This window comes from Salpingoeca rosetta (genome assembly GCF_000188695.1).
Source record: "Salpingoeca rosetta unplaced genomic scaffold supercont1.17, whole genome shotgun sequence".
Lineage (NCBI taxonomy): Eukaryota > Choanoflagellata > Craspedida > Salpingoecidae > Salpingoeca > Salpingoeca rosetta.
Window position 1 is genome coordinate 86,746 of NW_004754917.1, and position 9,600 is coordinate 96,345.

Genomic DNA, 9,600 nt, shown 5'->3' on the forward strand with positions numbered 1-9,600 from the left:
TCTGACGATCGCCTGGGCAGATCCAGCTACGCTACGGGTACGTGCGTCATTTAGTTGATATCGTAAACGAGCTACGTCAGTACGGGTCAGTCTCAGTCGGCATCGATCATGTTGTGATCGTGCACGTGACAGCATGCAGTACGCATCGTCGACTGCCCTGCAATTCATGCTGCATGTCTAGTCAGTCTGACGGCTACGTAGCTTGCTCCAATGCTCAGTCTCTGCCCACTTCACCTTTTCCGTGTCATCATCTCAGTATGGCTGCACACACTCGCCCCCCCCAGCATGTCGCTAACATTCTAGCCTCCTAGCTCATGCGCTGTGTTAGTCTTTCTACGTTCCTCATCTTGTGATGACAGATTATTTTACATCGGAGAGCCCTCCTTCACATGGACTCTTCTGTCGCGAGTTAGTAGAGGGTAGCAACTCCTACGCCGGACCCCCCGCAACGGGCATGCATGTCAGACTCCGCCTACTTATACAAATGACAACCACAGTCGCAGAGAGTATGTGCTCAGGCATTTTTTCTGTTAAATCGTCTAGTTTCTTCTCTCTCCCCTTCCTTTTTTGTACTTATTAGCTTCTTCGGCAGTGATGACTGGAGTTGTTCATGGGTAGTTGGTTCGTGATTCAGGGGGTGGTGCTCCTTTGGTTTCGCACACACGGTCACATACACACACACACACACACACACACACACACACACACACACACACACACACACACACACACACACACACACACACGACGCCGATAACCACCACCACCACCACCTCACCTTCCCTCCTCCCTCTTGTTGCATGGTGAGCAGGGTACCGCCTGAAGGCGTTTATCAGCCACGACATAACGGAGGCGCTTTTCTTCGCTGCAAACTGCAATCGAGCATGGATAATGGCGATTGTTGGGTATCTTTCACACACTTTCAGCACCTGCGACGTCGGAGATCTCCCGATTTGATTGGAGGAAGGATCAAGCGAGTGGAGCACACAGCCCAGCCACGGTGCGTTGGTGCGTTGGTGGTGCTGTGCTTGACGTGCGCGACTTGCGTGTGGCAGTGGGTGCTGACGTGCCTTGATGGTTTGCGCCAACCCAGCCAGCCCCCTACGCAACGTCACCGAACAACCACGGGATGTGTGACACGGACAGAAAGGCTCTTCATTTCAAACGCCCGAGCCATCCCCGACGTTGCCTCACCCACACAAACACACACACACACACACATCTGGCTTGGATTCGGTTGGCAGAACTACTGTTGCGCCCTGAGCCGCAAGTGTTCTTCTGCTTTCTTCTATGCTCTATTGCCGGCGACGTCGCAGCCTTGTTGTTGTTGTTGCACTTGTTGCTGTTGCTGTGGCCGTGCTGTCATTTCTCCTGGTTGCTGTCCTCTTCTCTCAGTCCCCTGCTTGGTACCACACTACCCCTCCTGAATCGCCGCATCGTCTCGGTCTCTCCTCATCCCTTCCCACACCTTCTGCCACAATGACCGTCAACGGCACGGTGAGTGTCTGTCTGTGTGCCTGTTTGCGTGCGAGCACCTGTCTATGTGTGTGTGTGTGTGTGTGTGTGTGTCTGTCTGTGTGTGTGAGCACCTGTCTATGTGTGTGTGTGTGTGTGTGCTTCAGCACGTGTGTGGATGCATCCATCTGTGCTTGTGTCTCTGCATCAGTACGCGCTTGATTCCATGCCTCGCTGTGATCCTTGGCTGTGTGCTGCTTGATAACGTGACATTGTGTTGCGCGTGTGTGCTGTGCTTGCAGGAGATGATGATGATGCCAATGTATTTCATGCTTGGCCACAAGACCACCATCTTGTTCAAAGACTGGGAAACAAAGACCATGGGCCGTAAGTCATGGTGTGCATGTGTCTGCGTGCGTCTGCGTGCGTGTGTATGTATGTCTATCTGTCTGTGTGTGTATGTATGTGTGTGTGTTCTGCTTTCTTGTGTGTCTGTCTGTTCGCCATGGTGTATGCAGTGTGCCTTGCCCTGTATCCCTCCTCCCTCTCCAAAGGCTTCACTGGCCACCTCACCCCCAGTGTGCGTTCCCTTGCTTCCCTTGTGCAGAGTACGTTGGCTCGTGCGTTGGGGTGCTCATCCTCGCTATCATCTATGAGTGGGGCAAGATCCTCCGTGCTGATCTTGACATGTGGATCTCCCGTCGCATCGCACCAAAGCCCTGCTGCATGAGCCTCATCAACAGCAGTACCCACCAGCCCAACAGCCACCACTCCCCTCCCGCCGCTCCAGAGTACGTTGCGTGTGTGTGTGTGTGTGTGTGTGTGTGTGTGTGTGTGTGTGTGTGTGTGTGTGTGTGTGTGTGTGTGTGTGTGTGGCTCTCTGTCTGTCTGTCTGTCTGTCTGTCTGTCTGTGTCTGTCTGTCTGCCTGTCTGTCTGCCTGTCTGTCTTCTTGCCTGTCTATCTGTCTGTCTTGAGTTTGTCAATCTCTTGACCAACCGCTCTCCTTATCTACCTGTGGCCCCATCTGCCTGCCTGTTCGTCTGCCTCCACCTCCTACACCTCCTACACCTCCGCCTCCGCTGTCCCATTCCCCACATCCTGCTCACGATGCACCTCGCTCCTCCACCCCCCCCCCTCCCGTCCAACCCCCGGCTCTGTCCGCAACCTGCAGCTGCGTGCCGTGGCACTACCAACTGCTGCGAACCGTGTGCCACATTGTCCACTTTACGCTCGCCTACTTCCTGATGCTGATTGCCATGACCTACTCCGTGGGGCTCTTCGTGTCCATGGTACTGGGTAGCGGCGTCGGTTACTTCCTCTTCATGCGCAGAAACATCTGCAAGGCGCAAGACAATGTCGAGACTGTCAGCTCGTGCCACTGATCCCCGCCCCCCCCCCCTGCGTCTCGTGGGTGGTTGGTGGTGCGTGCAGTGTGGCGGGGATTGAGGTCATGTGTCTCAACCAACAACAACTCTCCATTTCATTGCCTCGCTCATCTGTTTTGTTTGTGTTAGCTGGCTGTTTGACCGCCTTTAGTTCACCTACCTACCCTCGTCAAAGGGATTTGTGTGTGTGTGTGTCTGTATATGTCTGTGTGTGTGTGTGTGTGTCTGTGTGTGTGTGTGTGTGTGTCTGTGTCTGTGTATGTGTCTGTGGTTGTGTCTCGCTCTGTCTGTCTTTCTGTGTCACCTCAGTTTTGTTCTGGATTTCATTAATTGACATGAAGTTGATAACCTTACTGCTTCCACCAATTCCCCTTGCTCCCTTCATTTCCTTCTCATTAGTTGCTGCTTGCACGGGCTGTTGGCAGCGATTACAGTCTGCTTTGTGTGCTTGGTCGGTGTTGTCGTTTAATTGCTGCGTGTTGGTTACGTGGTCTCGTCGCTTCCACGAATACACAAGCACGCTGGATGGGCGGGTATTGTTTTGAGACTGAAGAGCTTGAGCGCACTTGTGCTGCACATGCAGCACGCACACCGGAGCTCACACACAGAGCGCATGCAATGCTGAGGCGAGTTACTTGGTCTCCTTGAAGCTTGTCTCCTGCCAGGGGAAGAAGAGTGACGCGTGTCACGTGAAGAAGAAGTGTGTGTGTGTGTGTGTGTGTGTGTGTGTGTGTGTGCGTGTGTGTGTGTGAACGAGAGTGTGTGCGAGGAGAGAGAGAGTGTGTGTGTGTGTGTGTGTGCGTGTACGTGTGACAAAGGCAAGTGTGAATCGTAAGCAACCCACACAGACTGATCTGCACGGCAATTCTCATATATGCAAGTCCATCTGTACACATCCGCCAATACAAACACACATACATACAAGCACACGCACACGCACTCGCATACACACACACGCACCTTGCCGGTCTTCTTGATTTGCTCAAGGACGGCATCTGAGGAAAGGGAGGTGACAACGGTGACCGTCTGTCCAGCCATGTCGATGGAGATGTCCTCAACCTCTGTTGACGATGCCCATTGCATCACACACACGACACCGGTTAGTTCGTTGGTGAGCGATGAGCACCCCTCTGCTCTCTGATGCACACACGCACACACGCACACACGCACACACGCACACACGCACACACGCACACACGCACACACGCAGCGCACATACCTGGAAGCTTCTTCAGCACCCTCTGCACGGCGCCGGAGCAGCCATCGCAGGCCATGGCAACGTTGAACACATGGGTCGGCATGATGGATTGATCAGTCGTCGTCCACTGGAGTTCTTGCGTTGTCGACTTGATGCTTTGCTTTGCTTGCTTGCTTGTTGGTTGGTTGGAGATGTTTGTTGTTTTTTCGTGGTTGTGGAGCATTGGCGAAAGACAGCCACCAATTGTCGGCTAACACACTGCCCACAAAAAGGCAGCAAGCAAGAAGCAAGGCAGATGATGTGGATGGATGAAGGTTTGGAAGGGCGCTGACACAGTGTTTGTGCGGGAACACTTGCGACCACCAACTCTCCCCTCCCTCGCCACTGCTTCGCTTCTTGGGTTTGCTGTCTGTTCAGGAGGATCATATTGAGGGTCAGCACAACTACCGAAAGAAAAGAAAAGGAAAAAGACAAGTACAATGGTCTGCAGGGATGACAAAAGCTTTGGCGATTATGGCGAGCGAGACAAAACAAGACACCGACGACCACAAACACCAACCACCAAAGCACACCAAACGTAGACAACACGAAAGAAACACCACACGAAATGGCAACATGCCGTCAAAGAAGGAATATCAATCACAGCCATACCAACAGCAACAAAAGAGCAGGAGCAGGAGAAGCAACATAACATAAACATAAGAATGCGCACGTCAAGAAATCAAGAAAAAGGGGAGGGGGGAGCTGCACAACAATGTGTACATCGGTACATGAACGCGAGCAACCGTACGTTGAACGGCTGTCTCGCGGGTCAACAGCAACGCCAAGAAGCAACACAAAGAGCAACAACGTGAGGACTGGCGGGTGGAAAAAATTCCACACAGCCCATACATACGCACGAAAGAAGCCGTGATGCTGTGGGGTGAAAGAAGAGAGTGAAAACAAGGTCAACAAAAGAAAAGAAGCCTGCATGCATGGGTACAGCAAAATTAACATACGTCCACACAGTCGTGCATTACATGCAAATCATCGATACGCACACACATCTACACACACGCACATCTACACACACAGGCGCGCACATTTACAATCTGCACGCGTGCACAATGCACACATCCACACAACTCCACACGCATCTACGCACGCATCCAGGCACGCGCGAAGGAGGCGATTAGTTGGGAGGAGGAGGAGGAGGAGCAGTGGTTGTGGGAACCGCGCCGCTGCCGTTGGCGGGAGCAACAGTCGGCACTGGCCGCGGCACACCAAGACCCGCACCAAGCCCGCCCTGCTGCTGTTGTTGCTGCTGCTGATGTTGCAAGAGAGCTTGTAACTGTTGTGGGTTCAAGGGAGCGCCAAAAGCACCGCCAGCCACCGCCGCAGCGTCAGCCGCAGTCGTCGTCGTGCCGGGCACATGCAGCCACTGCTGCTGCTGCTGCTGTTGGTGGTGGTGCTGTGGCTGTTGGGGTGGTGGTGGTACCACGTTGGCTGTGGTTATGGGGAGCGGGGCCTGGCCAGGGAGGCTGGAGGCCGCGGTGCTGAACATGAATGGCATGCGTGGATAGCCAAGCATCTGCGGAAACTGCTGCATACCGTATCCCGGCACCTGGGCCATGGGGCCTGCGCCAAGCATGTTCGGGAAGAACGGCGTCAGCCCACCAGGGGGCACTTGCCCATACTGCCCTTGCTGCTGCTGCGGCTGCAACTGCTGCTGTGGCATTGCACTCATCATCTGCATCATCTGCATGTACATGTTATGCGGCTGGGGCATGCCTTCTAGCTGCTGCTGGTGTTGTTGCTGTTGCTGTTGTTGTTGCTGCTGCTGTTGTTGTTGTTGCTGGTGCTGCTGGTGTTGCTGCGGCACACCACCAAACCCATGCATCATCATGCCGTGCATGTGCGGGTGCATGACCTGGGCCTGGCTCAGCCCCGCCTGCATGGGGATGGACGTCGCGTGTGGGTCAAAGCCGGTGTGCTGCGGCTGCTGCTGCTGCTGCAGGTGCTGCCCATGCTTGGGCAGCTGGGCCGCTGTGGCCTTGGCGGTACGGTCCATACAGTGCTTCTCCATGTGCATGGTGAGCGACGACTTTTGGGTGAACCGTGTCCCGCACACCTCGCACTTATACGGGCGCTCCTTCGTGTGCACCCGGCTGTGTCGGACAAGCTGTACCAGAGTCAAACGGACATGCAAAAGTATGTGAGTGTGAGTATGAGTGTGTGTGTGTGTGTGTGTGTGTGTGTGTGTGCGACTGTAGCCATGAACATGTCAGCAAGGGCACCATGTACACTTCCCTCACATCATCCCACAGCACAATGCAACCTCCAGGCTGCAATATCATGTGCACACACACGCATGCACGCACACAGACGGACAAACGCACCTTGCTCTGGCTTGGGAATTCCTTCTTGCAATGCAGACAGCGGTGTGTTTTCTACACAGTGGGGCACCAACACGGATGAGAAAAAGGCGAGCAAGCGGTGATTCGGCGGAAAAGCAGGACATTGACCTTCACCACACACACACACACACACACACACACACACACACACACACACACACATCACACATTACGCACAATCACACACGCACGAAAACGTGTGTACTCACGAGGGCGCGTTCGTCGGAGTAGACGATGGTGTGGCCGACGAGGATGGTCATGCCAGACTCCACGCTCTGCACTGTCACGGGGATCTTCTTCACCATCACCATCCCGCGCTGCATCTCTTGCTCTTCCTCTTCCTCTTCCTCCTCGGCAACAGCACCTGCAGCTTGCGCGTACATTTGCTTCTGCTGCGTCTGCTGCTGCTGCTGGTGTTGTGCTGGTTGGAGGGCCGCGTGCGCCACGTGCGCGGTTGAGACGGTGCCGGGTTGCAGCCCCTGCTGCGGCTGTGGCAGCAAGTCTGCAGACGAGCTCCGCCCTTGCTTGGACAGGAACGCGTGCTGCAGCTTACTGCTGGGCGCGTGCGGGTCCACAAACTCTGCCTTTGCCTTCTTGGGGGTGTGGCCACCATCATCAGCGCGGCGCTTCAGCGTGTCTGTCTTCATCTTTGGGGCCTGGCCCGGCTGGCTGACATGCTCGGGCTCCACGCTGGCTTCGGTCTTGACAGCAACTTGTTTCAGCACGCGCGCGGTGTCCCGTTGTGTGTGCGCCTGTGCGCGTGTGCCACGGGTGTGCCTGTGACCGCGGTTGCGACCGGCACTGCTTGAGCCAGACGAGGAGGAGGAGGAGGAGGAGGAGTCACTGTCATCGTCGTCGTCTTCATCGTCTTGGTCGTCAACACGGCGGTGAACTGCTGTTGCTGCTGTCGTCGCTGCTGTCGGTGGTGCTGTTGCGGCAGCTTGTGTGACGCTTGCTGCGGGCGCCTCTGCCTCTGGAGCAGGCACCATCTCGTCACGGCTGGCCGTACCCCCGCTGACGCTGACGCTGGCAAAGCTGGCCCGGCGGTCCGCTGCCAGGGTGCCGAGTCGCTCGCGCAGGAGTGCCCTCTGCTCCTCCTCGCTCATGTCCTCCGTGGGCTCGTAGTCTGCATCGCCCTCCTCCGCTTCATGCTGCTCATGCTGCTGCTCCTGCTGCGGTGCGTGAACGCCGATGGCGGGCGGCGCGGCGCTGTCCGTGGCATTACCACTGGTGCCGTTGGAAGCCTTGCTTGGGGACCGCACGGTCGCTGCTGTGGTGGTGACCCCAGCCTCCTTGCTGTTGCTGTCGTTGTCGGACTTGGCGGCTGCGGCTGCGCGCACCACGGCGGTGGTGCGAATGGCGGAAGTGATCGCACTGGCAGCAGCATCGTCGGCGACGTCACTGGTGCGGCCATGTGCGCCGAGGCGGTCACGGGCGCGGCTGTTGGGGCCGGGCTGGCCGTTGTGGCCCGGTGATGTGCAAGCGCTGATGTAGCCGCCACCGCCTCGAGACAAAGGGGTGTGGCGCCCTGTGTTCGCGTCCTGGGCGCCCAAACTGCCGATGGCGTGCGTGGTGGTGCTGGTTCCTGGGATGTCGTCGCAGCCATCGCAGGCCGGCTGTGCCTGTGTGCGACTGCGCATGGACACGCCGTGAAATGCCTTCAGGCCGGGCTGTGCACAGGAGGTGTGGCATTGAGCTGCGCGGATCGAGGCTGCAAGAGCCTGGCGTCGCGGGGCACTGGCAATGTCGCGCATGGCAGTGCTGACGGTGCTGACGGTGTTGTTGCCAGTGGTGTTGCTGCAGTCGTGACGAAGCAGGCGGAGCAGTGGTTTGGCGTGTCTTCGAGATCGTGGAGAACGCAGTGCCTGTGCTTGTGCCTGTGCTTGTGAATAGGGGAAATTGCTTGATGGCTCTTCTGAGGGGAGCTGGTCCATGCTACGCCAAAGGGAAAGCGGAGAGCCAAGGGGGGAGACATGCAAATGCACGGACAAAGAAGTGTGAGCCGAGGTTGTTGCAACCGTGTGATGTTGGGGGAAATGCAAAGTCGCGCGTTGATGGTGGTGGTGGTGGTGGTGGTGGTGGTGAGCAGGGGTGGAAAGATGAAGTTTGATGGGAGAAAGATGGAGAGGTCATGGGTGAAGGCGCCGCGTGCGCGCACGCATGCATGTATTGATGTAGGCAAGCAAGCACACAAGCACAAAGCCAGAGAGAGAGAGAACCAACAGCTGGATGGACACAAAGGTCGGACGGTCGGATGGAAGAAGTGAGGAAAGGGAGAAGTGTTGGGGGGGTGCGAACTGGTGTGCGCCAACCAAACGGAAACAGACGGTGCAAACAAGAAGGAGAGACGAAGAGGCGACACAAGAAGTGCACCCGGTCAATGATGGTGCACGCAGGACTTTAGCAACGATAGAGAAAGAGAACACAGCAACGATAGAGAAAGAGAGCACAGCAACGATGGAGCTGCCGCCCACCAACCACCCCGGGCAACAACATGCAGCGTGAGGGAAGGGAGGGAGGGAGGAGTGTGCTAGTGCTTGAATGAGGGAGGGGGAAACGGAAGAGGATGGAGAGGGGGGAAGGGAGGATAGGATGGTCAAACATGCTACTTGGAGCCTGGTGAACACCCTTTCCCTTCCACCAGCACCTGGTGGTGGGAAAGTGCGTGACTTTGTCGTGTGTGTGCGTGTGTGTGTGTGACGACATACACACACCCACGCAAAAGCAAGCAAATGCGCTCGCTCACCTTGGTCGATTACACCTCGCGTGCGCAACAAGGGGACAAGAAGGTGGTTTATGGGTGTGGTGTAAACGTCAGCTTGCTTGTTCTGGTCGCTCAGCCGCTGATGGTGGTGGCTGGGTGGTGCTGGTGGTGCCTGTATCCGTGTTGGTTCGGTTCGTTCGTTCCAAGCAAGGAAGGACGGCTAGAGGTGGGTTGCAATTGCGGAGCGGTGGTGGATGAATGAGCAACACCAAACCAACCAATTCGGCTGCCCGGAGCCTTCGGTTGGCCCAGCAGGAGACCACGCCTTGCGTCTTGGAGGACGTGTGTTTGCTGCCTTGTTGCTTGTTGTTGTTGGTTGAAGGTTGTCTAGGCTCGAGAGGTGTGTGTGAACGAGTTCCCAAAACGACGGCGTGCGACGCTGGTTGTTGTATTTCAGCCAT

General features: G+C 56.2%; 5 protein-coding genes across 5 annotated transcripts in view; 2 read left to right on the top strand and 3 right to left on the bottom strand.

Moving 5' to 3' along the window:
* PTSG_06718 (ubiquitin carboxyl-terminal hydrolase) overlaps positions 1-823 on the top strand; it is a gene marked incomplete at its 3' end in the record, with an annotated part of 7,516 nt that extends 6,693 nt beyond the window's left edge. Inside the window, exons 17-18 of the mRNA XM_004992056.1 lie at positions 360-460; positions 812-823. Of these exons, the coding sequence (XP_004992113.1) occupies positions 360-460; positions 812-823 (113 nt within the window). The remainder of the gene's footprint in view (positions 1-359; positions 461-811) is intronic.
* Positions 824-915: 92 nt separating this feature from the next.
* PTSG_06719 (uncharacterized protein) lies at positions 916-2,884 on the top strand. The gene is made up of 5 exons (XM_004992057.1): positions 916-1,000; positions 1,245-1,497; positions 1,758-1,842; positions 2,063-2,246; positions 2,628-2,884. Exons 2-5 carry the CDS (start codon positions 1,291-1,293, stop codon positions 2,836-2,838), a joined length of 687 nt encoding a protein of 228 aa, XP_004992114.1. The 5' UTR covers positions 916-1,000; positions 1,245-1,290; the 3' UTR covers positions 2,839-2,884.
* Positions 2,885-3,289: 405 nt separating this feature from the next.
* Positions 3,290-4,295, bottom strand: PTSG_06720 (metal homeostasis factor ATX1). Its single transcript, XM_004992058.1, has 3 exons — positions 4,061-4,295; positions 3,802-3,902; positions 3,290-3,499 (listed from the first exon to the last, which is right to left on the bottom strand). The coding sequence occupies exons 1-3, from the start codon at positions 4,260-4,262 to the stop codon at positions 3,473-3,475; spliced, it is 330 nt and encodes a 109-aa protein (XP_004992115.1). The 5' UTR covers positions 4,263-4,295; the 3' UTR covers positions 3,290-3,472.
* Positions 4,296-4,442: 147 nt separating this feature from the next.
* PTSG_06721 (uncharacterized protein) lies at positions 4,443-9,164 on the bottom strand. The gene is made up of 3 exons (XM_004992059.1): positions 6,645-9,164; positions 6,418-6,468; positions 4,443-6,200 (listed from the first exon to the last, which is right to left on the bottom strand). Exons 1-3 carry the CDS (start codon positions 8,367-8,369, stop codon positions 5,211-5,213), a joined length of 2,766 nt encoding a protein of 921 aa, XP_004992116.1. The 5' UTR covers positions 8,370-9,164; the 3' UTR covers positions 4,443-5,210.
* An 85-nt stretch (positions 9,165-9,249) lies between these two features.
* On the bottom strand, positions 9,250-9,600 carry PTSG_12478 (uncharacterized protein; the record flags this gene model as incomplete). Its single annotated transcript, XM_004992060.1, has 1 exon — positions 9,250-9,600. One exon carries the CDS (start codon positions 9,598-9,600, stop codon positions 9,250-9,252), a length of 351 nt encoding a protein of 116 aa, XP_004992117.1.